This window comes from Balaenoptera ricei, chromosome 2 (genome assembly GCF_028023285.1).
Source record: "Balaenoptera ricei isolate mBalRic1 chromosome 2, mBalRic1.hap2, whole genome shotgun sequence".
NCBI classification, from domain to species: Eukaryota; Metazoa; Chordata; class Mammalia; order Artiodactyla; family Balaenopteridae; genus Balaenoptera; species Balaenoptera ricei.
The window spans coordinates 33,597,852-33,623,690 of record NC_082640.1 but is presented as its reverse complement, the minus strand read 5'-3'; the positions used below and the strand labels follow the sequence as shown (position 1 = coordinate 33,623,690).

The window sequence follows — 25,839 nt, the reverse complement described above, 5'->3', positions numbered from 1 at the left end:
TAGAGTACAGTAGTACAGTGTCTTTATTTCAAGCCCAGGATGTCTGGAAGCAAGTGTAAAAGCAGCAGTATACAGCCGATTGTGTTAGTTGGGTACCTAGGCTAACTCTGTTGGACTTACGAACGCACCCTTGGAACGGAACTCATTCGTATGCAGGGGACTTACTGTACAGGGTTTCCACTGAAATCAGCAAAGCATTGAAGACCATGGCCCCAGGGCGCAGCTTCGTGGAATAAAATCAGCTGTGCGAGACCAGTTCAGCCTCAGCGCACGATGCTTCCCAGCCTGTGCGTGGCAGAGACTACGAGCTGTACCCCACCCCCGAGGATTCATTCTCCCCTTCTTCTTTAGCAATCAAGCTCTGATTTTTAAGCTGAAGAAGCAATGTGTTCAGTTAAAAGACTATATTCCCAGGCTTCCTTGCAATGAGGTGTGGTCTTGTGACTATGTTCTTGGCAATAAAACACAAGAAAAGTGTAGTATGGGGTTCCCAGGAAGGCTGCTCAAAGGGTACCTAACTCAGCTAGGAGGAGGGCCCTTCAGCCCTTCATCTCCCCAACCCTCACCTCTTTAATTTTTCTTTCTGCAAGACTGGAACTTGGGTGTGTTGGCTGGAGCTCCAGCAGCTTTTTGTACCATGCGGTGACCTTGAGGTTGAACACCATGTGCTGAGGATGAGGACCCTGGGTCCCTAATGACACTGTGGAGTTGCCATACAAACTCCAGACTTCCTGGCTCCAAAATGCTTTTAGGTGAGAAAGAAATACCTTAATGTTCTTTAGAATTGATAAACATGCTCCGCTCTCAGGTCTTTGCACTGGCTGGACCCTCTGCCTGGAGCACTGTGCCCCAGATGTCCATCTGCCTTGATCCCTCACTTTCTTCAGCTGTCTAGCAAAAAAGCACTAAGAACCCGAGGCACTAAGGCCTTCTCTGACCACCCTGTTTATAACGGCACCCACGTCCCCCACTGTTCCATAGAACCTATCCCCATCTGTCATAGTGTAACCGAAAGTGGGGTCCGGCTGCTAGCCACTCAAAGCCAATGAAGAGGCAAGGTTGGTGGAAAGGAAAGTTTGCTTTACTTTGGATGCTGGGGGTGGGGGTGGAGGGCGGACTCCTGTCCTGAGGCTGACTGGCCCCCAACCGACAATCAGGGGGCAAGAGCTTTTATAGACAGAGGGAGGGGGCTACATGCAGAAACAGCTCTGACAGTCATCTTGAAATTGGTCATCGGTGATCTGACCACCATCATCTTGATGGTTTTAAGTACAGTTAATCTTCAGTTCCAGGGTTGGTTTGTTGCCATTTCTTTGAGGCCAATTCTCGGAATTGTGGCAGCTTATGTCATGGCTACAGTCTGGTCATCATGTAGTTAACTTCTCCACCTTGTGTGGGTTTCAGTATCCATAAGGCAGCTCACAGGATATGGCTTAGAATATTATCTATAGCCCTTGAGAAGGAACTAAACGTCCTTGACTTTGCTTAAAGACAAAGCTATTATTATTTGGTCTCCTTTGACTGTTTTCCTTTGTTTCTGCATTTTCTCACTTCTCTGATTAAACTTATCCTTTGGCTAAAGTTCTTCCACAGACAAAAGGCAGGCGGAGGACATGGGGGGCATAGACCATAGGGTCCTGCTCCATTTCAATAGTGTATATCTTTTCCTTGTCCATTTGTTTCCTGCCTATCTCCCTCCACTAGGAAGTAATCATCACAGGGCACAAGGGCATCATAAGTCACAGCTTTTCTGTGACTGCTGCACCTCTTGTGCCTAGTACAGTGCCTGGCACAGAGAAGGCACTCAATAACGATTTGGTGAATAAATGAATGAATGAGTAGCGTGATCTAATGGGCAGGCTCTGCAGGCTCAGTCATCCTCCCAGGCCCTGGTGTGGGGTCCATGAGGCCCAAGATGTGTCACCAGGCATCCTCTTCCCCTGTGGTCACCAGCAACCAGGCTGCCTGCCTGCAGTGGGTAGGGCAGAGGAGACGGGGCAAGGCTCACTCTCCTGACTCTGGTGGGCTTGCAAGGGGAGAAAAGCAAGCCCCTGGCCCTTTTCCTGCCCTCTCACAGTTCAGGTGTGTGAACCCTTGACCTGGGGGCTCAGCCAAAGGTTCACAATGTGCTGATATGGCTACAGGGCCCTTGAACCAAGTCTGCACCCCATGTACATCCATCAGTCGGCCCCAAGAAATACTGAACGCGAGGGGTACTGTGGTGCATAAATTTATGTGTCAACTTGGCTGAACCGCGGTACTCAGATATTTGTTCAAACGTCAGTCTAGATGTGGCTGTGAAGGTAGTTTTCAGATGAGATTAACATCTAAGTCAGTGGACTTTGGGTAAAGCAGATTATCCTCCATAATATGGGTGGGCTTCATCTAGTCAGCTGAAGGCCTTAAGAGAAAAAAGCCTGATCTCCCTGGAAGAGGGGATTCTTCAGCAGACCACCTTCAGACTCAAACTGCAGCTCTTCCCTGGGTCTCAAGCCTGTGGCCCACCCTGCAGATTTTGGACTTGCCAGCCTCTACAATCACATAAGCCAGTTCCTTAAAATAAATGTCTCTCTCTCTATACACATCTACTTGGTTGTGTTTCTCTGGAGGAATCTGAGCTAATACAAGTGCCATTCTTTTTTCCATGTTCCAGAGAATACTGGGAGCTCTAGAATGTCTCAGGAGAAACATCAGACCCTCAGCCTCACTAATAAAAACTAGAAAACAAATTAATGAATGTCTCTCAAGGAAGCGGTACACAAACCAAGAACACAAGGAGACATTGCGCAGTCACAGCCGTGCCAGGCTCAGAGCATGGAGAGGGAGCACGATGGCTTTATTTATTACTGAATGAAGAACCAGGTCTGCGGCCACAGTGGGGGTCCCTGGTCTCCCGCAGGGAGGTGGAGAGGGCGGTGCTCAAGCCTTGTGTTTCCAGGAAAGCAGAGAGAACCTCAGGCTGGTGAAAGGGCAGGCAGCACTTTCCCTGCACACCGGCCAAAGCCAATGCGGTACCCGTCCCCCTGGCAGTGTCCTGCAACGGAGGAGGACAGGGGTCAGCCACGAAGCCGCTGGGCTCAGGGGAACCACCGCCCAAGCGGCCACAGTGCCGGTCAGCACACAGCTGGGCCCAAGGCAGGAAGACGCCATCAGAATGACAAACAGGTAGTTTCGACAGAAAAACAACCTTCTCCAGAAGCTGGGCAGAGCTGCAGGAGCACCAAGATGGAACTCCAGGCCCGCCCTACTGTCAGGGACCCTCACAAGCAGTGCAAGGATGGCACAATGGCTTTCCTGAGAGGTAAAGGAATAGGTATAGGTCAACTCTCCCTAAGTAAGTCTGAGTTCAAATCCTAGGCTTGCTAATTAGCCTGAGGCTAGACTGACTGGGTTCAAAGCCTGGCTCCTCCACCTACTGGCTCCATGACCTTGAGTCCCCTTGGAACTCAGTTTCTTTTCTCTTCGTTTTTTACAATATTTATTTATTTGGCTGCATCGGGTCTTAGTTGTGGCACGTGGGATCTTCGTTGTGGCATGCAGGCTCCTTTAGCCTAGTTGCAGCACGCGGGATCTAGTTTCCTGACCAGGGATCAAACCCGGGTCCCCTGCATTGGGAGTGTGGAGTCTTTACCACTGGACCACGAGGGAAGTCTCTGGATCTCAGTTTCCTCATCTGTGAAATGGATCTAATGATAGTACTCACTGCGCAGGGCTGTTGCAAAGATGATGTGAGTTAATACACAGAGAACTCCAAAAGAGTGCCTTCCCCAGGGGAAATGCTCAGTGTCAGCTATTATGATGATTATAAGCTGGGGGATCAGGGGCAACTTGTTTAACCTCTGAGCTCAGCCCCCTTGTCTGCAAATGGGAATAGCAATCCTTATCTCTCAGGGTTGTGAGGACTCGATGAAACACGTGGCTGAAGCCCTAGCATGACATCTCTCCCAGAGCAGATGTTATACAAATTCACTCAATTCCATTTCAACAGAAAGGCAGAGAGGAGGAGGCCCTGGTCCCTGGACCTGAGAAGGGTCCACTGAGTGGGAGCAGCTGTCCGAGTCAGAGCAGAAAAGTCTAGGAGGAGCTGGGAGAGCAGCATGGAGGAGACAGGAGCAGAAAGGAGGGAACACCAGAGCTGGGACTTGACAGGTGGATACGAGTTCACCAGGGGGAACACAATGAAAAGGGTGTGCCAGACAGAGGGAACAGCGTGTGCAAAGGCACGGAGACCCAGGCGAGAGATGCACGAGGTGCATTTATTCAGTGAAGCTGTTGTGTGGGATCTCCTGAGAAGCCAGATTACAGAGTGTTCTTAGAAGCCATGTTAAGGAGTTTGAACCTTTTCCTGAGGGCACTGCGGTGACTCAGAGGAGTTTTCAGCAAGACAGTGAAAGCTGTGTTTTACAGCTATGTTTTAAAGAGCGCCCTCTCCAGTGGCCCCTAGAGAGAAGATAGATGGAAACACATAGATTTATGAGTGTCAGGCCTATACAGAGGCTCCAAGGCTGCTCCGATTGAGATGCTTCTCAAGCACCACGAGCCAGGGCAGTGCTGAGGTGACGGCCACCTGGCCCATGACGAACACGAGGGCCACTGCAGGGGATGCCCGTGACCTTGAGTTACACAAAACACCACCAGACCCCCTCACCTGCTGAAGACGACCCCCAAACCTGGAGTTAGGCCTTCTGCTACCCAGTGTGAAGAAGGGAAAGCAAGGAGTTGCAATATTCCCACAACCGAGAGAAACAAATCGAAGCTCACGGCTGAGAGGACTCCCAGCCAACTGAACACTGAGACCAAAGTCAGCTTTGGGAGACGGGGTCAGGGACGTCCCCGTGAGCCCTTCCAGCGAGCCCAGGGACAGTCCTCACGGCCACCTGTAGCTCAGTACAGCCTACCCAGCCTGTCTCCTCCCACTTCCCCCCACCTGCCCAGTCATCCTACCCGCCCTCCCTGTGAGGGCTGCTCTGACCGCTGGCCTTCTCTGGGGAGGTGGCAGCTTGGACACCTCAGCAACATCCCCAAACCAGCCCCTCGCCCTCCCCAGCATCACCGAGGCACATCCTTGCCACCCCAGCACTGACCCTTAACACTCAGTGTCACCTTTTGTCCCGAGCAACATCCTTGCCTATTCTGTTTCATTATTTTTCCATCAGTCACTTTAGAATCTCAGTGCTCAGAAATATTCGTGTCCCTGGTGGGGGGAAAAGCCTATTAAAGCAAAACCTGGCAGAAATTCATCAATCATCTATCAAAGCAGCTCACTCCAAGCTGCAGCATTTTCAAAGCGCCTTCTTCCTGGAGAGCTGCAAATCCTGAGAGGGTGTCTTCCTCCTCCCCATCCCCAACGCCGGGTGCTCTGTCAGTCACATTGCTCCTTCCTGCCCTGGGTTACAACAGAGCCACCACCCCCAGCAAACAGCACTGCCTGCTTCCTGAGAACAGATGCACGATTACATCCTGGTAGGAAAGCTGGCCACTTGACCTCCCCATTTTACAGCTGGCAGGCAGATGGTCTAGATGGGGTTTCTTAACGTCAGGAGACGACCTTTTGAGTCAGATGATTCTTTCTCGTGACAAGCTGTCCTGTCCACTTAGGATGTTTAGCAGCATCTCTGGCTGCCATTCGGAGACAGCCGGAACTGTCTCCAGACGTCGCCAAATGTCCCCCAAAGGGCAAAGCCACTCTGGTTGAGACCACTGGCCCAAAGGATGAAAAGTGAGGCTCTGCACCCAGCTGAGAAAGGTCTTTCCAGGGTCTTTCCAGGCTCCCAAGCTGCTGCTCTCCATTGCAGGGAGGAGAAGCTGGGGGCAGGTGCATTCAGGCAGGGACAGAGGGCCCCGAGAGGCCAGAGCATGAGGAAAGTCTGCACCCAAGTCAGAGCGTATCACCGAGCCCCGGGCAGAGGGCAAAAGCAGCTCCCTGCCTCCCTGGGTTGGGCTCCATCAACCACGGAAATGGAAGGGAAAAGTATACTCATCTCCTCTGGAATGTTATCTGATCTCACTGGCCCTTTCCTGAAAACTGACCCTCTGCCTACTCCCCACTCCATCCCACCAATGGGAATGAGAATCCATAGCTACAGCCCCGTTTTCCAGCTTCCTGGAATGCCACCCCTGCAAGCACACCGGGGTGCACCCCTCACCTCCCAGAGGGAGGCGATCCCAAGGCCCAGAGACAGGAGCCAGACCCAGCTGAGTTACTGGCAGAGCCAGGCCTGAAACCAGGGTTTTCTCTGCCACCAGAGCTTCAGGGAAGTCCCAACGGTATTATGTCACTGAATGAAACTAAAGGAAATGATCTGGGAAAGCAAATGGGAAAGGCTTGCAACTGTGGGGAAGTGAAGGTGGTGAGCTTTGTATTCCAAGGGAGTTGGTTGCATTCCAGGGCTGTCACCCGCCAGCTGTGTGATTCTGGTCCAGCTACTTCACCTCTCTAGACCTCCAATGGTTCATCTATAAATCAGAGTAATAGCACCATGGGAATTAAATGTGATAATGCAGGTAAAGTGACATGCACGGTACCTAGCACACAGTAAGTGCACGATAAATTGCTGTTGTGTTACTGTTGTCTTCATCGTGGTTTTTTTGTGTTTCAGTTAAAGATTGTGTTTTAGTTAATGATTTTGTGTTTTAGTTAATGATAAATAGCTTTAGGCTAGACTTCTGGTTCAAGATAGGGCATGATTCTATACATTAACACTTTCCTTCTCTTATATTCCTATGGAAATGGTCAAAGCAATATAGATATAAGGGAAAAGTCTGTGGCAACACTAGAAACAAGAATGGAAATACTAAAAAAGATGGAACTTGTGTTGGGCGTTAGAAGACATGGAGGATTAAGAATGGTGGGAGGGGGTGGAGGGTGTCCCAGGCAGCAAGAGCAGCCCAGATGCCTGGGGTTGGCAGTGGGTGCTCTGTTCTGTAGACAGAGGAGGTCTCCTTGCCCAAAAGGTTGGCCAAGGCTGGAGCACAGGAGTGGATACCATTGGTTGGGCTGGGGCTTTTGGTCTCCCAGAAATGAGAACCACATGGCACCACAAGCAACATGACACACTGGTTTAAGAGCACAGACCCTGGGACCCAACTGCCTGGGTTCAAATCCTGGTTTCTATACTTTATCATTCCAGTGGTTAGAAACGGATTTGGGGAATAGTCGCCCATGATGACAGAGCAGGGAGATGACGAGGTGGCATCTGAGTGGGTACAGCCAGAGAAGTAGGAAGAGGGCTGGGAAAGAGCCACAGAAACTCAGCGTGGCTTCCGGCGAGAGGGTGGCTCACCCAGGTCAGGTGCCAGAGGGGTCGTGGCAGGTGAGGGCACAGCACTCCGCCCACTGTGGTGACCTCAGCAAAGACAACATAGCTGACACGCCCGTGCCCCCCGTCCACCTCCCCACATGCGAGCACAGAGCTCAAGTCTCAGCCACATTCACTCCCTAGAATTTGTCAGGCATCTCCTTCAGAATGAAATCTCTTCTTTTTGTTTGTTTTTTTGTTTTATTAATATATAACTTCTACCTCTCTATTGCCAAATTGTAATTTTTATTCTTGTTCCAGGGAATTCCACCAATCTATTCCCGTTTCCCTCTTTTCTTGCCAACATGTGCATCTTCAGATCCAAGGAATTGCCCTTCTCTGAATTTCTCTGCCTGGCCTCCATAAATCCTTCTGGAGCAAGGCACTGTACACAAACAAACAAGTGACCCTCGCAGCATTTTGGCTCCTTCCTCACCCCTTCCTTGACTCAAATGACAGAATACATGTGAATCCCATCTGCCTGAGTACTCATCTCCTTTCTTCCAGGCCCTGGGCAGCTGCCGGGTCCACAGCAGCTTAGCTGGGGGCTTATATAATAGTGACAAGAGAGAGAGCTGAAGTCGTCATTTCCTCCTCTCCCATCCCATCTCCTTCCTTCCTCTCCTCAAACCAAAACTTCAGAAAACGCTTTCACTCGATCCACAGAACCACGACTGAGGGCCTGCAGTAGTTCTGGCAAGCACTGTAGCACCTCTTGATCAAAGCTGGCAAGGGAATCAGAAGACCCGAACCGTATCCTGCTCCCTCGGTGTGTGAATTTCCGCCAGTAACCTACCTCCGATCAACCTAAGTTTTCTACTCTGTAAAATCGGGGCAATGACCTTACCCAAGGGCTTCTGTGAGTATGAAACAGAATCATGGAAGTGGACGTGGCGGTAACACGGTTGGCCCCCACAGATATTCAGGAACCATTAGTTAAAACTGGTATTAGAAAGGGTATGATAGGGCTGTAGGAACAGTAGGGGCAAAATGGGTACTTACTGGTTAATTCTGGGCATCATTTGCTGCTGTCTTGAGCTCTGCCTGCATCTTCTCTACTCAATCCACTTCATTTATTCAACCAACCAGCAACCACATTGAACACCCACTATGTGGCTGGCACACAGTCAGACTGCAGAGAGAGGTAAGGTCTGGACCTTGTCCTCTAAGAACTCTGTAGTAGGCTGACTAATGCCCCCCAAAGGTATCAAATACTAAACCATGGAACCTGTGAATGTTACCTTATATGGTAATGTTTTTGCAGATGTGATTAAGTTAGGGATCTTAAGACGAGGAGCTTATCTGGGTGGACCCTAAATGCCATCACAAGTGTGTCATAAGAGAGCAGCAGAGGGAGATTTGACAGACAGAAGCAGAGGAGGCAATGTGAAGACGGAGGTAGAGACTGGAGTGACGTGGCCTCAAGCCAAGGAATGCCAGCAGCCACTAGCAGCTGGAAGAGGCAGAGAGTGGGTCCTCCCCTTGAACCTCTGGAACAAGTGTGGCCCTGACAACCCTTGGACTTCAGACTTCTGCCCTCTAGAACCATGAGAGAATACGTTTTTGTTTTAAGCCAGCAAGTTTGTGGTCATTTGTTTCAGCAGCCCTGGGAAACTAATACAAGCTCTTAGCCAAGCATGGAAACAGACATGCGTACAATTAACCAGAATTCAGTGAGTTGCTCGTGGAGAGGACAGACTGATTCTCCCTGAGCAACCAGAGAAGGCGTCATTTGAACTGAGCCAGATTTAAGCTCAAAGGTCTGCAGGCAGCAGGGAAAGCAGGGTTATGATTAGAATGAGGCTCAGTGGGGAGGACAGAATCAGATGAGGGAAGGGTATGAATTTAATGAAACAGGCGACAGGGTGCCACGAGAAAATCAGGAACAGAAGAGTAACAGGGGGAAAGCAGACCTGAAGGATGATTTTCCAGGCACCATGAGCAGGATGGATTGCAGGGGGCTGGAGCGAAGCTGTGCAAGTAATCCAGACACGGAACGATGGTGCTTGGAGCAAGCCAGCTGCACAGAGATGGCAGGACACTTCAAAGGGACGGCCGACAGGATGTGCAGATGAAATGGGTCCAAGGTCCCAGCCCACAGAGCAGAGAGTCAGCAGTACCAAGACAGGGGCAGGAAACAGGGGTGACAATAGGACACAGGAAGGGAAATGTGTGGTCGGCAGGCAGAGCCCAGGATGTGGAGAGCGAGTGCAGAGAACGGGTGCCCCCTTAGCCTGCCTGTAGGGCAGATGGGCATGGCTGATTCCCACGCTTCAGGTAGGGACTCCGATTAAGGAGGGGTCAGGATGCTGGGCATTCTCAAAACTGGGTTCTGGAAAAAACAGCAATGACAATGAGGACAACGGTGAAGACCGTCACCAATTTTAAGCACTCACAAGGTACCATGCACCTTGTTAGGCTCTTTAGATATTATCAAAGGGGTTAAGAATTGGGGTTCTGAAGATAGGCTGCCTGGATGCGAAATCTGATTTCATGACTTACTGGTTGCAAGATCCTGGGCAAGTTATCTACCCCCTGCTAGGCCTTCATTGTCCCACCTGTAAAATGCAGGTGCAGCAGTGACAGTGGAACGTGACCCCAGGGGGCAGATCCTGCACTTGCCTTGTTCACCACTGGAACCCCAGCATGGGAGTCACAGCAGCTGCTCCAGCAACGTCCCCTGAAGGAATAGCCTGGGTCGTCTCATCCTTACAACCATGCTGTGAGGTTAACTACTGTATCATTAACTCCATTTTAAAGATGAGGAAACTGAGTCCAGAAAGGTTCAATAACTTGAAGAAGGTCACAGGGCCGGTGGGGATGTGGGAGTCCAACCTGCGCCTGACTCCGAGGAACAGGCTGCTGACCACGGTGGCGCCTTCCTCTCCAGCAATGATATGTGGTGGACAGAACGACCCCCCAAGATGTAAGGGGTGTCCTGACCTCCTCGGAATGGGCTGCTGGGAAATCTCATCACTAACTCAGCCAGGTCATAAGGCACAGGGTCATAGGGCACAAGGTCAGAGGACACAGGGTCTTTGCACTGCAGAGTCCAGAACAATGGGAACCTGTCATTATTTTAGAATTTTGCTCAGGGTGGAAGGAGACAAAGCAGAACTTCTGAAGTCTTTTTGGTTCAGGGAGACTCTGATTTAAAGTCCCTGGCAGGGACTTCCCTCGCGGTCTAGTGGTTAAGACGCTGCGCTTCCGACGCAGGGGCCATGGGTTTGATCCCTGGTCGGGGAGCTAAGATCCCACATGCCGCGCGGTGCAGCCAAAAGATAAAAAAAATTTTTTAATTTAAACAAAAATAAAGTCCCCGGCAGCCAGGGTTGGGGCGAAGGCCAGTACAAGCAGACACAGACCTGGGACTGCCAGAGTGGAGACGAGTTGGGACAGATGGCTTCCTGGCCAGACGGTTAGGACGGCGCCCGCGGGCGAGGAGGAGAGGATGCCCGCAGGCCCCGCCCCCCTCACCTGTGATGATGACTTCATCCCCGTCCAGCAGAAACTTCCTGGTCTGTCCATTCCCCAGCTCTATGGCCCTCGTTCCCCTCCACGACAGCTCCAGCATGCAGCCAAAGCTCTCTGGCTCCTTCATGACGGGAAAGGGAAGAAGGTGTGATATGTACTTACATCATGGTGAGCGTGGCGGATCTGGTGTGGACAGTGGTTAGCAAGGCGGGGGCCAGGGGGGCTGGGAAGGCGCGGGGGGTCCTGCGGCCCTCAGAGACCCTGACTCGGTGGGACCACTGCAGAAGTGTCCTCGAGGCCGGGCACCCTACCTGCCCTGCTCACTCCACTCAGGACTCGGAGGTGCGGGATGCTGGACGAGCGTGCCCAGGCCCCTCCTGCCAGGCCCCTGCCCACTGCAGAGACTGCGGCTTACCCAGACGCTGTCGTGCCTGACCCCACCCACTGGGAAGAGACTCTCCATCAAAGGGCCTGCAGTCTCGACCCTGCCGGAAGCGACTGCTACATGCACCACCCCAAAGTCATCACCAAGGGCTCATGGAGGGGGGGTATCAGTGGGGCCACTCATCCTGGGTGGGCGCACTGTGAGGTGGTGACAACCAGACACTGTAGTGGCTTCCCAAGTCTGCCCCCGTGTCACTCTCACTCTCCCCCAGTACACAGACACAGCCTCTCATCCCTACACCAGCCTCTTCTGAATTTGAAAAAGAAGCCCCTTCTGCACCCAGAGATGGATGAAGCTCTGAGTAGGACAGAGTTGAAAGATACACCTGCTTCGGGCTGGAATCCCTTCTTAAGGGAGAGCTGAGGGCCCTCCAGTCTGTAGGGGGAATAGGGGTGCTCCAGGTGGGCAGCCCCCAAGGCAATCAGATACTCACCGGCCCGCTGATGGTTCCAGAAGCCAAGAGGTCCCCTGGCCGCAGGTTGCAGCCGTTGACAGAGTGGTGAGTGAGCTGCTGCAGCATCGTCCAGTACATATACTGCGGGCGAGGGACATAGAGGTGGGGATGGGCAGGGGTGGGCTTCTCCCAGCCTCCTGGAGCAGTCTGCCAGCCTGCGCCACTCACTGAGGCCTTCCCTGGGCTCTCTCCCAGCCCTCAGAGCAAGGACAAGCTGTCCTCCTGCAGCTACCCTGTGACCCTCCCCGTCTCTCTCCCCGGCCCTTCACCAGCTACAGCCCCGGCTCCTCTGCTCCTTCCAGCCCTCCCCTAACCCACCTTCTCCAAGAACCGCTCCCCGAGGAGCCGACCTCACTGCTCAGACCCTCAATCTGCAATGTGCTCATCTGTCCATAATTCCACTCTGTCCTGCGATTACCCCTGAGTCCTAAGTTGACAAGGTCTAGGTCCTCGTCATAGCAGAAGCTTCTCATGAGCAAAGACCTCCTTTCCATTCTCCCACCCTGTGCTTTGGAACAGACACTGGGCAACAGAGCTGAACGACTCAAACAGGACCTCAGAGCAGACTGAGGAATGAAGGAGCACTAAAGGAGGTCAGGCTTGGTGGGGGCGGCCGAGGACCACACGCTCCCCGAGCAGCTCAGAGGCGGCACGCTTGCGCCTCTCCAAGGTCACAGCTTCTCATATCTGCCACTCCTGGAGCTACACATCCAGGCAGGGGAAATCTTAGAAATGGATTCTTACCCAAGAGACCCCTTCAAGGAGGCCCCCTTATTCCTTCTTAGCCTAAGGAGCCCAGAATAAAGTTAAATTAGAAGGGAGACTGGAGGAAAAAGGAATACATTGAATCAGAGGATGTTCAAGCGGTCAACAAGCATATGACAAGGTGCCCAGCTGCATCAGTCTTTAGGGAGATGCAAACCGAAATCACAATCCCCCAGAAAGGCGGAAATGAAAAGGCCGGCGACATCACGTGTTGACTTGGATGTGGAGCAGTCAAAACGCTTACATGCTGCTCGTGTGAGTATAAACTGGAACAAGCCCTTTGGAAAAGTGTTTGGAAGTACCCCTCAGCTGAGTATGGATATATATCCTCTATGACCCAGCAATTCTACTCCTGGATATCCACCCAACAGACATGCGCACATACATGCACCAAAAGACTTGGACTAGAATGTTCACAGTAACTCTACCAAAAAAAATGGAAACAACCCAAATGTCCATCAAGAGTAGAATGGAAAAATCAATTGTGGAACATTTATACTGTGAACACGATACAACAGCCAAGAATCATGAACTGCCACTGCAAACTGCAACATGGTTGAAGCTCAGAAACATGTTAGAACAAAAGAAGCCAGACAGAAAAGAGCATATACCATATGATTCCGTTTTTATAAAATTTAAAAAACAGACAAAATGAATGTAGGGTAACAGAAGTCAGCAGAGAGTTTACACCTGACGGGGAGAGTGGTGATGTGCCTGGAAGGGGCCCCAGGGGACAGCTGAGGTCCTGGAAGTTTCCTATTTCTTGATCTGGGTGCTGGCTGCACAGGGATGTTGTTTTGTGAGAATTCACTGAGCTGTTCACTTATAACATGTGCAACTTCATATTTACGTGTTATGCTTCAATTAAAAGTTCACTTTAAAAAAATAAGTCACTCTGATCAACCCAGCCCCTGGCAGGACAGGAGAAGTCAGGGACTAGCCCCTTAGAGGAGTATCTATTATTCCCCAGGAAAAGCACTGGCCGTGTCCACGCAGCCTCCATCTGGAGGGGTCTCTGTGACCTCCTGGCCTCTTTGGAAAGAAACAGCGCCATGGAAGCTCTAGGCCCACATGCTGACCCATCATCATAGCCCAAAATGGATGCTATTCCCCTGGTCCTCCCAGGAAGAAAGGTCTCCCTCACTTCCAAAAACCAGTTTGCCTAACTTCAAAGCTTACCTTAAAATTGGACCTGCATATGGTAGCGGCTTGGTTCATTCCTTCTCCTGTTGGGTAGACAAGACAAGTAACATTGACAAAGAGACTTAATTCTATTCATCAAGGAGGGAGGGACCCACCTTGTAGGGGGAATTGTTTTGTGGTTTAAGCTTCCCATTATCTAATGTGATTCTACCTAAAAGAGTCCATGAACCAATGAGCTCATAGGGTATCAGAGCTGGGAGCCTTCCACAGAGAGGATCTAGTCCACGGATGGCAAAGAGATGCACACAAGACACCACTTCCTCCTCCCACACCCACGGCAGACAGCACAAATTGATCACAGTACTGGTATCCCCTGAGATCAGATGTAGCCTCAGAACCCCCCTTAACACGATGCTCCTGGAAGCTGATCATCAACTGGAGATAGTGTACAAGTTGAAACCGACTTGCCATACCCCCCAGAGCCCTTTGGACAGCTGGGGCCATCTGTCCCCTGCCAAACTCCTCCCGTGATGGATAATGTGCTACTATTTCAACAATATTTATTAAACATTTACACATCTACTACACACAAGGTACCAGGCCATTGCTGTACCATTTCTGAAGAGTGCTAAAAATCAGAAAGCTCTTCTACTCCCCAAGGACTGGCCTTCCTCCCCTGGCCCTGTCTTCCTTTCTGAGGCTGCACAGAACAGGTGTGCTCATCGGCCCCATGGAAGGTCAGGGTCCCCCAAGCCTGCTTCACCCAGACCCCAACTCAGAACATCAGAACTGCACATTCAGGACTGGTGTGGGGAAGGGTCTTGGAAGCCATCCCTGCACTCGGTCCTCCCTCTTCCGGGTCTTTCTACATCTCTGGGCACTGCACCTTCTTGATAATCTTGTCCCTTTCTCCGATAGTGCACTCCCCTGGATGTTTCCAGATGGGCAGGATGAAAACAAGACAGAAATGAGCTCCAAAGAGGCATTTGTGGGTAGGAGGACACCAGCCCAGAGCTTATGACATTTGGCTGTAGTCTCAGCCTTTCCATCTGCCGGCTAAACGACTCGGGGTGAATCCCTTTTCCTCTCTGAGCCTCACTTTCCCAATTGATAAGGTGAAAGAGTGGGGCCAGCACAGGTTTCCAGGGGCGCTCTGGCGGCTATGAGGCTCTTCCTAGGAGCCCTTTCTCGTGTGGAGCATCCTACTCCCGAGAGAGACAGCTCCCTCCTCTTCCTGGCGGACACGGCCTGCTGCCAGAATCACCTCCGTGAAGGATGGAGACCCTGGAAGCTGCAGTGAGAGAGCCACAGCAGAGCCTGGGGTATATAAACAGGACAAAAGGAGGAGAGAGGTCTAGGAAGAAAAGAGATTGGCCAGAGCGTGGCCCAGGAGGTCTGTGTGCATCCCCCAGACTAGCCCTCTCCCAGCGCCAAGGGCCCCCATCAGGATCGGAAAATGACACCTGATTCTACCCAGGTGCAGGTGCTGTTCTAGACCTTGATGTGAATCGACTTGCTTACCGCTCACAATTACACCTTGAAGTCGATGCCACCATTATCCCACTTTCCAGACGACAAACTGGCACAGACAGATTCAGTAACTTGTCCAAAGTCCCACCGCTGGGCAGGGGCAGAACCAAGACTCGAACCCCAGCCGTGGCCTGCAGAGCCCGGCTCTCTCTTACTACTGCTCCACTGGCCTATTAACTCAGCCCAGCGGGGCAGCCTCAGGGGGACACGGGCCCTGCTGCGAGGCTCTCAGGGCTGACCGAGAGCAGGACCGGGGGCTGGGTGTGCTGCCTCCATGTGGTCCCAGAGGACAGAGCCAGGCCCACGAGGACAGGCTTTCAAACGGGCACTGGATAAAACATGCCACCCAAGGGTGAGGGGTTGGCAGTGGCGTGTGAGCAGAGGCTGGGCAGACTTTGGTTGGAGAGGCTGGAGAGGGGATTCAAGTGGAGGGTGGAGGTCCCAGACTCCACGGTTTCTGGCCCTAGCAGCTGAGAGTCCGGTGCTGTGGGGCTAAGGCCACGTGGGCCCCGTGCAGTTCCCAATGAGCACAAGGGTGTCCCTTCCCGTCCTTTACAAGAGCCCCACGTGTCTCCCAGTCTGCAGCAGGTGGCACCCCCTCACCTCCCCCCTTCAGAAGCTCAGCAGCCACCTGGGCAATGGCACTTGGGCACAGGGGTCCACCCAGCTGCTGGACACACCCTTCGACCCCACGACAGTACCTTTCAGGGTGACAGAGAGGTTGATGTCGAATGTGTAGGGCTGGTCATGGCGTAGATACGGCAGGGGCTTTGGGTCCTGTGAGGGCAGAGCACAGCACAGAGGGGCTGGGCCAGCGGGCCGAGCTGGCCCAGGCTGAGCCCCACAGCCCAGCAGAGCAGCTGGCAGAGAGAACCTGAGGGGGAAGGGGTGTCCCCTCTCCAGGGCCCAGCACTGTGTCCCTGGACACTGGGGAGCGAGGGTGGTCATGTGTGCTAGACTTGGGGAAAAGCAGCTGAGGGAGAGGCATCGGCAGGTCAAAGGTAGAGAGAGGACCCAGAAAGCCAGGGAGGGGAGCGCTGGGGAAGGGGGACAGTGGGATGTGGGAACAAAGCCAGGCCTGCAGGGAGAGGCCAGGCCAACAGAAAGGGAAGGCGGAAGGCAGGGGCGGCCAACAGAGGCGCTCCGCCCTTCTAGTGCTGGATTCAGTGTGTAGGCAGCTTTGGTAGCCAGGCCAGAAGGTCTGCACTTTGGCCAAAAGCAGTGTTTTCCCAAAGAGCAACATGCACCTGCATCACTAGTGGGCCATGAGACAATGCGGGGTGATTTTATTTTAATGGTTATGTGTTTCTTTTTATGATTAACTTGGCGGCTAGTAATGCAGATAGGGTCATAAAGTTCCTTTTCTAAATACATTATGAGAGTTTTCAGATGGAAGCTGTTTTAAAGAAAAGCATTCAATAAATAATCGTTCAGAAGTGGCAAGGGTCGTCAAGGTTGCACGTAAAGGGTATTTGGGAAGGGCTGGCATGAAGAGAGACAGAGGCCAGAGGTCTCTGGCAAGGGTGCAGCAGTGCCTGTGAACAGAGATCTGGACCAGGGATGGAGCCTGGAGGGGACGAGCAGGGCGTGTGACGGCAGGCCAGGCGGTCCTGGGAGGGTGGGACTCACCAAAGACGGAAGAGACAAGTCTCTGCGACTGAAAATGATGGGGAGGGAGATACTGTGGCATGAGCGGTAGAGGAGGGAGCAAGGGGACAGGGTGAGGGCCGCACAGGAGCTTCACGAGGCACCGGTCTGTGGGGAAAGACTCCAAGTGTCGGAGCACAGCTCCATGGGATGACAGGAAGGCTGAGAGGTGTCCAGGAGCCACGTGTGAGCAAGGCGAGATGTTCAGGCGAGGGGGAACAGGACCGGGGGAAGGGCAAGGCTCAGAGCTCAGCTAGGGCTGCCCCCATGTGGAGGACGGAGGCGGCTGGAGCGTCGCAGGACTCTAGGAGATACAGGAGAACCAGGACAGGTCACATGCCAGAAGCCAGGGGGAGAGAGTGCCTAGGAAGAGTAGGGGGCCACCAACGGGTCCACACTGAAGAGGGCACAAGGCCCCGGCACTGACCAAGGTCACTGGGCACTTTGGTGAGACCACCGGTGCTGATGGGGTGGGAGCAGCGGCCAGACTGGGACAGGCAGAGGAGTGAGGGCTAGGATTGTGAGACGGGCCTGGACAGTGGTGCAGGGACAGGAGGCTCGGGGGACACGAGGCTCAGGACGAGGACGGACGCCTTGCTGTCTGACTCCACGCTGCATTCTATCAGTTGGACTCCAGGGGGCGCCATCACACAGAACACAACTTGTTGACCTGGAAAGTTGTGCAATGTGGTGATACTGGAAGGGACCCCTTTTCCTGCCAACTGGCCAGTTCCCAGCCTCAGAGGATTCTAAAGGTTACAAAATTCCATGTTCTCCTCAAGAACTGTGCAGGGGGCAGGGAAAGCACAAGGCAGAATGATTAGTGCCATGCCTGCCTGGAGGTCCCCACAACCAGGACCCCCAGCACATGGGCATCCTCCAGACCCTCTCCAGGCCTGGTGGGCAAACAGCCTCGGAGGCAGAGGGGCCTGGGATTGGGACTTCTTGCAGAGGCCGTGCTTACCTGCTCCGGGTTGGGCACAGCAAAGGGCATGAGGGCATCCATGGGCACCACCCACGGAGAGATGGTGGTTCCAAAACTCTTCCCGAGGAACGGCCCAAGAGGGACGTACTCCCACTTCTGAATGTCTCGAGCTACAGAAGAAGGGCCGAGCAGGGCTTACAAAGGCTGACCGGGCCCCGCAGCAAGGCTCCCCGCTCCCCTTGACCAAGGAGCACAGACACTCAGCACGGCCCTCCCCCACCCCCGTGCTCTGGCCCCAAGCAGGCTGGCTGCCCCAGGACCAAGGACAGAGGTCCTCTGAGGTCACTGTGCCAGGCTGCAGCGAAGAGAAGGATGACCAAAGGGCAGGCGGGATACTTCCCCATGAAGGGGTTGGAAGCTCATCCCCATACTGGGAGGCAACACTTGCTGAGATTCACGGCACCACTGTGCTCCTACAAACGGCAGAGGGGTTGACATGGGCTCAGAAACCGGGCTGCTCTGTTTGAAATCTTAGCTCAGCAACTAGCTGAAGTCGTCCTTGTGCCTCATTCCTCACCCGTGTAAAATAGGAATAGTAATATTATCAGTGTCTCGTAGGGATCTGGCAGGAGAGTCTATGTGACATATTCAGCCCTGGGCCTGGCACAAAATTGCTCAAACATACTAGCTGTGACATCAGCCTGTCCCTGTTCAACTTACAAGAAAACTGGAGCTCAGAGAGGTGAAGTAACTGGCCAAGAGCTCAGAGCTGAGAGGTCTGTTTGATACCCAAGCCTGTGCTCTCAGCCACTTTGACCGGCACCAGACCCAGGAGACCATCCACGGCTTCCCAAATACCCAGCCTTCACCCAGAGCAGAGTGCGCGCAGGAAACTCAACACCAGGACGCCCGACATCCCGTAATTACCACTCCAGTCGTTCATAAGGACCATTCCAAAAATGTGCTCATGGGCCTTGGAAATGGGGATCGGCTCTCCAAATTTGTTCCCAGGGCCTACAAAGAAAGCCTGACAAGGGGAAAAGTTGATGAGAATCTGGCTCTGACCTGCTGCCCCAGGTCACTTGCCTGGAGGGTAAAGGTCAGGCATTTCCAAACCCCGGCTAGGGACCTGGACCGCTGTGTTCGAATCCACTGTATTTCTATGTCATGACCGGCACCCGAGTAGACAGACGGCTACCCCGGGGACATGGTGAGCAGCTGCGTACCAGTGCCCACCCAGGGCCCCCACTCATGGCCCCTGATCACCAAGGCAGCCCCCTTTTCCCTCCTTCAGCCCACTCCACACCTCTGCCCTTTCCCCTTCACCCGATACCGTGCTCTGCATTTTAAGATTTGACAGCTACACCAGGCTTGTGAAAAATGAAAATATCAGGGTTTGTATTCCTATCGCAAAAAATCAGAAGGCCTCTGTGATGCAGCAAAGAGAGCCTGCCGGGGCGTATCCCACACCCCAGCCCATCACCCACCGTCTCAGAGGAAAGCATCATCAGCGCAATGTCCAGGAAACAAGAGAATATGCAGACATCATTGGGGGGAAAACATTGAGAAGATAACTGTCAAAAGCACACAAAATCAGCTATGACATTTGCAGGACCTAGGCTGCAGTTACAGTCATTCTGTGACAGTGTTTAAACATTGCAAAGTTTTGTCAAGATTCTAAAAAAAAAAAAAAAAAAAAGATGCCATCTTATAGAGAACCTTACCACCATCGTCAAGATTATCTGTGCTCCCTACCTGTCACTGTTTCTCCACACTCTGACTTTCTATTTTTCCCCTGCCTGAGACCATCTGGGACCTGGGACCCTTTGCTGCAGTGCTTGCACCTAGACAAACCTCTCCTTGAGCAACAAAATGCAAAGAAACTATATGGGACTAAAAATAACTGCGTGCATGAGCAGTTGGGGCAAATTATGGACAAAAAGATACAAAAGACCACAAAACCTGGGAGCAAAAACGGTGTTGGGAACAAAAGCAGGGTACTGCGCATGCCCCCTGCACACAACACCACCTAAGGGGTGGGCAAAACACCTAAGCCACCCCTCCGGCCCAACCCCTGGACACACCTCTACCCTCACCCCAGATAAGGAACAAGCTCGCCCCGCCCCTCCCCGCCTCCCCGCCCACCCCCCCCAGCTCAGGTAACAAGCAAGGGAAACTGTTGTTGGTTCTCGCTGCCCCCTGCTGCAGCAGCAGGGGCCCCAGTAAAGCCTTGCCTGAATTTGTCTGCCTCTAGTCAATTTCTATTAATTAAGGAGGCCAAGAACCCTGGTCGAAATCATGCCCACCCCTTCCACCACCCCCCTGCCCCCTCCCCAAAACAGGAACCAACACAGGTGAAGCATCTGTCTGCAGAGTCCTCCGTTCCCCCAGAGAGAAGACCCTGGCCCCCAACCAGGGGGCCCTGCTCTGGGGGATCTGGGTTGGGAAACCTCCTCTTAGGGTTCACGGGGCAGCCTCACAAAGGCATCAGGGGGCAGAGGGCTGGCCGGTAACGCCCTGCTGGGACTAGGGGACTAGTGCCCACTTGCTCCCCTCCTCTGGACAGAATCCAAAGAAATCACAAGGCAGGGCTGGAACTACGGGGAGGTCCAGCCTGCCTCCAATCAACCTAGATTCCCACGCCCCCAGCCCTACCAGCGGACTCCGCAGCCCCTTCCGTCCACCTGCATGAGGAGACACCCTGAGCATCACCTGAAGCCCTGAGTGCTGACTATGAGAAGCCCCCTCCATGGCCTGCCCGCACCTCCCTGCCCAGGGCCTGGCTCCGCTACCCAGCATCCAACGACCCGGCAGAGACTGAAGACACTGCCGGTGTCCCTGGATCCTCCCAGCCAGTTCAGCTCCTCCTTCCCATCTCTTTCCTGGTCCCTTGACCTTGGGGGCTTCCTGGAATTCAGTGTCCCTCTCAGAATGCACAGCCCTGCAGCATGAGGGGTCCTTGGGGTGAGGGAACCAACTGGATTGATGTCAACATCTGGCTGTGAGATGGCAATCTTGCTGTGCAGGATGTTACACTGCGGGAGAGTGTGTGAAGGATTCTGGAGCTCTCGGTACTGTTTATTACACCTGCACATGAGTCTACAATGATCTCAAAATAAGTTTAATTTAAAAAAATGCACAGCCCTGAAATAACCACAGTTCTGAGGTTGTGCAGGTCCAGCCACAAGTGCAATGGGGCTGATGTAGTTGATTCTTGTTATTGGTAATAATTATATTCTATAAAGTCATTAGAAACACCGAGTTAGCAAATACAGGTATATCGCTTCTAGGGGAAATGCGGGGTTAAGTTCCTGCCAGCCTCTGGTCACAACATTCACATCAACAAATCAGCATATAACCTTGCTTTGTGTGTGCTTCTGTTTAAGGACACCTGGTTTCATATACAGGCCTACCTTGGTCATATTTCAGGTTTGGTGCCAGACCACCACAATTAAGTGACGATCTCAATAAAGCAAGCCACACGAATTTTTTTGGTTTCCCAGTGTTCATAAAAGTTAGTTATGTTTATGAAATAATGCCATTTGCAGCAACATGGATGGACCTAGAGATTGTCATACTGAGTGAAGTCAGAGAGAGAGAGAAATATTGTATGAAATCGCTTATATGCGCAATCTAAAAAGGAATGATACAAATGATCTTATTTACAAAACAGAAACAGACTCACAGACTTAGAGAACGAACTTACGGTTACCAGGGGGGGAGGTTGGGGGTTGGGTGGGGGGAGGGATAGTCAGGGAGTTTGGGATGGACATGTACACACTGCTATATGTAAAATGGATAACCAACAAGGACCTACTGTATAGCACAGGGAACTCTGCTTGATATTACGTAACAACCTAAATGGGAAAAGAATTTGAAAAAGAATAGATACATGTATATGTATAACTGAATCACTTTGCTGTACACGTGAAACTATCACAACATTGTTAATCAACTGTACTCCAATATGAAATAAAAAGTTAAAAAAAAGAACTTTAGAAAAAAAATTTTAAAATCAACTGAAACTCCAGTAAAAAAAAAAAGTTATGTTTACACTATACTGTAGTCTATTAAGTGTGCACTAGCATTAGGTCTACCATCAATGTACATATCTTAATTAAAAAATAATTTATGGCTAAAAAATGCTAACCATCATCTGAGCCTTCAGCAAGTCATAGCAGTGACATCAATGATCACCGATCACAGATCACCATAATGAATACAATAATGATGAAAAAGTTTGAAATATTGGGACGTCCCTGGCAGTCCAGTGGTTAAGACTCCGTGTTTCCACTGCAGGGGAGCGTGGGTTTGATCCCTGGTTGGGGAACTGAGATCCCACATGCCGTGTGGCATGGCCAAAAAAAAAAAAGAAAAGTTTGAAATATTACGAGAGGGGACTTCCCTGGTGACGCAGTGGTTAAGAATCCGCCTGCCAATGCAGGGGACACGGGTTCGAGCCCTGGTCCGGGAAGATCCCACATGCAGCGGAGCAACTAAGCCAGTGCGCCACAACTACTGAGTCTGCGCTCTAGAGCCTGAGAGCCACAACTAGTGAGCCCATGTGCCACAACTACTGAAGCCACACGCCTAGAGCCCATGCTCTGCAACGAGAGAAGCCACTGCAATGCGAAGCCCGCACACCACACGAAGAGTAGCCCCCGCTCACCACAACTAGAGAAAGCCCGCGCGCAGCAACGAAGACCCAACGCAGCCAAAAATAAATAAATAAAATAAATTTATTTAAAAAAAAAAAAGAAAAGAAATATTACGAGAATTACCAAAATGTGACACAGAGACACAAAGTGAGCAAACGCTGTTGGAAAAATGGCACCGGCAGACTTTGCTCGATGCAGGGTTGCCACGAACCTTCAATTTGTAAAAACGCAATATCTGTGAAGTGCAATGTTGCAAAGTGCAGTAAGACAAGGTCTGCCTGTATGTGGTTGATTCATGAACATGAACTCAAGGCACAGGCACTATCAGGCCCCAGGGCAGCTTATCCAGCACACACGTTTTCTACAGGGTGCACATCACAACCTTCTTCTGCTTGGGAACACTAGCTAGCACCTCAAAGAAAAGCACAAAAACGGAAAATAACGTGGCACTGAATAGAGTAAAAAGGACACTTGTTTGCAGTATGAGAGCTGAGACACAAAGGCAGAGCAGGGCCTTGTTCAACCTCAGATGGGGACATGCACATCGGGAGACTCAAATTTTCTGCCACCCTGTGCATGCCCCCAGGTGACCCCCAAAAGCTCCCGCTAGTATTGACTTGGAGGTTACGAACGAACTGTTACTGAGTAGGTGAATTTACAAATACGGAATCAGTGAATAATGAGGATGGACAGTACTTCCGATGGCCAAGTGGGGACCCAGGACTGCCATTAACGTGGCTGAGATCGGGGAACGGCCCGTTGTCCAGGGCGGCCATCCCAGGGAGCTCTCCTGCCTTACTGTATATACAGACCCCACGCCAATAAAACACCAAGACATGGTTTACCATTTCCAACTCGAAGTCCAAGAGTTTACAGGCACCATACACAGGAGGCTTAGCTGGAATCATACCAGAAAGAGAGGCTAGTGAGTGCCAGGCATGGAACTCAGGGTGTGGGGACACAGAGTGGAGCACGGCAGGGTACTTACAGTCATCGGGTCTCATCTGTCCCATGGGCCTGCGGATTGGGGTGCCAGACACCACGATGGAGGAAGCACGGCCGTGGTAGCCCACTGGTAAGTGCAGCCTGATGAAGAAAGGAGAGAGAAAGCATCAACACTGTTACATGTGCAAAGTAAATTTCAAAATGTTTTCAAATTAAAAATGAAAGGGAGAAGGAACAGTCAGGGAGTTTGGGATCAACATGTATACACTGCCATATTTAAAATGGATAACCAGTGACTTCCCTAGTGATGCGGTGGTTAAGACTCCGCACTCCCAATGCAGGGGGCCCAGGTTTGATCCCTGGTCAGGGACCTAGATCACACATGCATGCTGCAACTAAGAGTTCCATGCCACAACTAAGGAGTCCACGTGCCGCAACTAAGGAGCCCACCTGCAGCAACGAAGACCCAACACAGCCAAAAATAAATAAATAAATAAAATAAATCTATTAAAAAAATATATATATATATCATGCACATGACTTTTGATCCTAAATCTTTCTTTCAACAGCTACAAAACATTTCATATTGTGAACAGACCATGATTTTTCAACTAGTCCTCCACCAATAACCATTCAGATTGCTTCCAGCTTTGGGTCCTTAGACAGACTGCTGGTAAACATCTTTGTCCTTGAATACAAACATTATTTCTGTAGGATAGATACATGAAAGTAAGACTGTGGGTCCAATGGTATGCACATTTTAAATTTCTAGTGTTTTACTTTATGTATTTTATGTATTTTCTGTTTTGGTTAATCACAACAAGCATATATTACCTTTATAATAAACGATATATGCATAAAGTAAAAAAGGCACAGCCACCGACCACTTTGCATCAAACATTGAGAGAGAAAGCCTGTTTGCTCTTACCCTGCAGAAGGAAATGGGCTGAGACTCCCCCACTTGGCCTGGACCATGCACAGGGCCAGAGTCTTGACTCATTGGCCTCCTGCAGTCCTAGATGCACCCTGGCCTTGTTCTGCAACCCTGGCCTGGTTGCTTAACTTCTCTGGGTCGTAACCCACTCTCTTCCCCCTTCTTCCTCTTGGTTCTGACAGACGCAGCCCCTTCTGGCACAGCTTATCTGAAACACCCACTAAAAAAGGGGAAAGTCTCTGTCCACCCCAGTGACTGTGTGTGGCCCAGGGCACCCGGCCTGGGGCGTGCGCCTGCCACTGTGCTCTGAATAACCGTCTCATCCAGAGGACAACACACAGCAAAGGGCAAGGATCTCGGCTCTGCGTTCTAGGCTCCGGCAATGGCCTTGACCTGGGAGTTAGGAGACAGCCTTTGGCCCTGTTTGTCCTCAGGCAAGTTGCCCCTTCTCTAAGTCTGTTTCCCTTCCTGTGAAATGGGGTTGTCAGCCATAGCCTTGGCAACCCCTCAGAACCCCTATGAGGATTAAATAAATAAATGCAGCTCCTGTTTCGAGCTGACCACACTTTGAGAAAACGCAGCATTGGGCACACTTGAGGATTCTCATCCATCGGAAGAGGCTAAGTATGGAGAATGCTGGCATGGAAGACTTGCCAATAGAACCATAATTCACAGCTTACAAACAAAAGGATCTGGAAGGATGTGAGTGAGTCAGGATCTAATTCCAACCCGTGTTCTCCAGATCAAAGAGCTTAAGGGAAGTCCCCATGATCCCACAGCAGGTCCAGGGCTGAGGGGAGAGGAGGACCAGAGTCTGAGGCCACCGTTTCCAGAAGCGGTGACATCATGATCATTGTTAGCTTTCCTCCTGGGTTTCCTTAACCTGAGAGGACTTGGCAGCTCCTGGGACAACACACTGCCGGGCACGTAAAGACAGACTTGGAACTTAGCCACACACTGGTCCAGAACATACCAATTGGGCATCAATGCGTTCTCTGTGCCCCTGAACATGACTCCGACATTGGTGGCGTGGTGCCGAGAGGAATAGAAGTCCGTGTAGTCGCCTGCAGGGGAAAGGCCGGGAGATGCTGTCAGTGACCTGGATGCCACAGGTCAGAGAAGGGCCAGTTCCGAGTGGGGTCGGAGCGGGAGAACAAGGAGAGGTGGGCAGAAGGGGCCGGGAGAGCACGCCCGACATGCGACACAAAGTCGCCTCGCTAAAAATTCGTTTTGAGAACTCCCAATTGAGAAACGAAAAAGAAACAAGGAGCCAAGACTTCCTGAAACAGACAATGGAATTTGCAAAAGAGTGGCGGACACCCCTCCCACCCGCGGGCTCCGCTCGCCAGGCCTTTGCTCAAGCTGTGCCTGCCCCCCCGAGCAGCCAGCTGCTCCGTGTGCATCCTGGTAAAGAGACTGGACTCACCTATGGTGGCCGGAAGATGCATCGTGGCAGAAGCCTGGGGGGTGAATGCACTGAAACACAGAACAAGGGGCTTCAAGGTCAAGCTTCGGTCATTGACAGGCTCAGCCTAGATCATGGCCCAAATCCTGCTCACAATCTCCAGCGAGCACTTCCAGACCGGCCTGGGGCCACCCCAGGATGGGCATCCACCCACTA

The 25,839-nt window shown here is 51.8% G+C and overlaps 1 protein-coding gene across 2 annotated transcripts in view; it reads right to left on the bottom strand.

Annotated features, from left to right (window-relative positions):
• Positions 1 to 2,782: 2,782 nt before the first annotated feature.
• Positions 2,783 to 25,839, bottom strand: part of FAH (fumarylacetoacetate hydrolase) — a 29,638-nt gene continuing 6,581 nt past the window's right edge. For both annotated transcript variants that reach the window (XM_059912311.1, XM_059912312.1), the window contains exons 4-14: positions 25,645 to 25,694; positions 25,192 to 25,282; positions 23,328 to 23,425; positions 23,185 to 23,237; positions 18,609 to 18,708; positions 17,721 to 17,851; positions 15,811 to 15,886; positions 13,616 to 13,662; positions 11,651 to 11,752; positions 10,776 to 10,893; positions 2,783 to 3,034 (exon numbers count right to left, since the gene is read on the bottom strand). In XM_059912311.1, the coding sequence (XP_059768294.1) occupies positions 2,955 to 3,034; positions 10,776 to 10,893; positions 11,651 to 11,752; positions 13,616 to 13,662; positions 15,811 to 15,886; positions 17,721 to 17,851; positions 18,609 to 18,708; positions 23,185 to 23,237; positions 23,328 to 23,425; positions 25,192 to 25,282; positions 25,645 to 25,694 (946 nt within the window). In that variant the 3' untranslated portion in view covers positions 2,783 to 2,954. The remainder of the gene's footprint in view (positions 3,035 to 10,775; positions 10,894 to 11,650; positions 11,753 to 13,615; positions 13,663 to 15,810; positions 15,887 to 17,720; positions 17,852 to 18,608; positions 18,709 to 23,184; positions 23,238 to 23,327; positions 23,426 to 25,191; positions 25,283 to 25,644; positions 25,695 to 25,839) is intronic.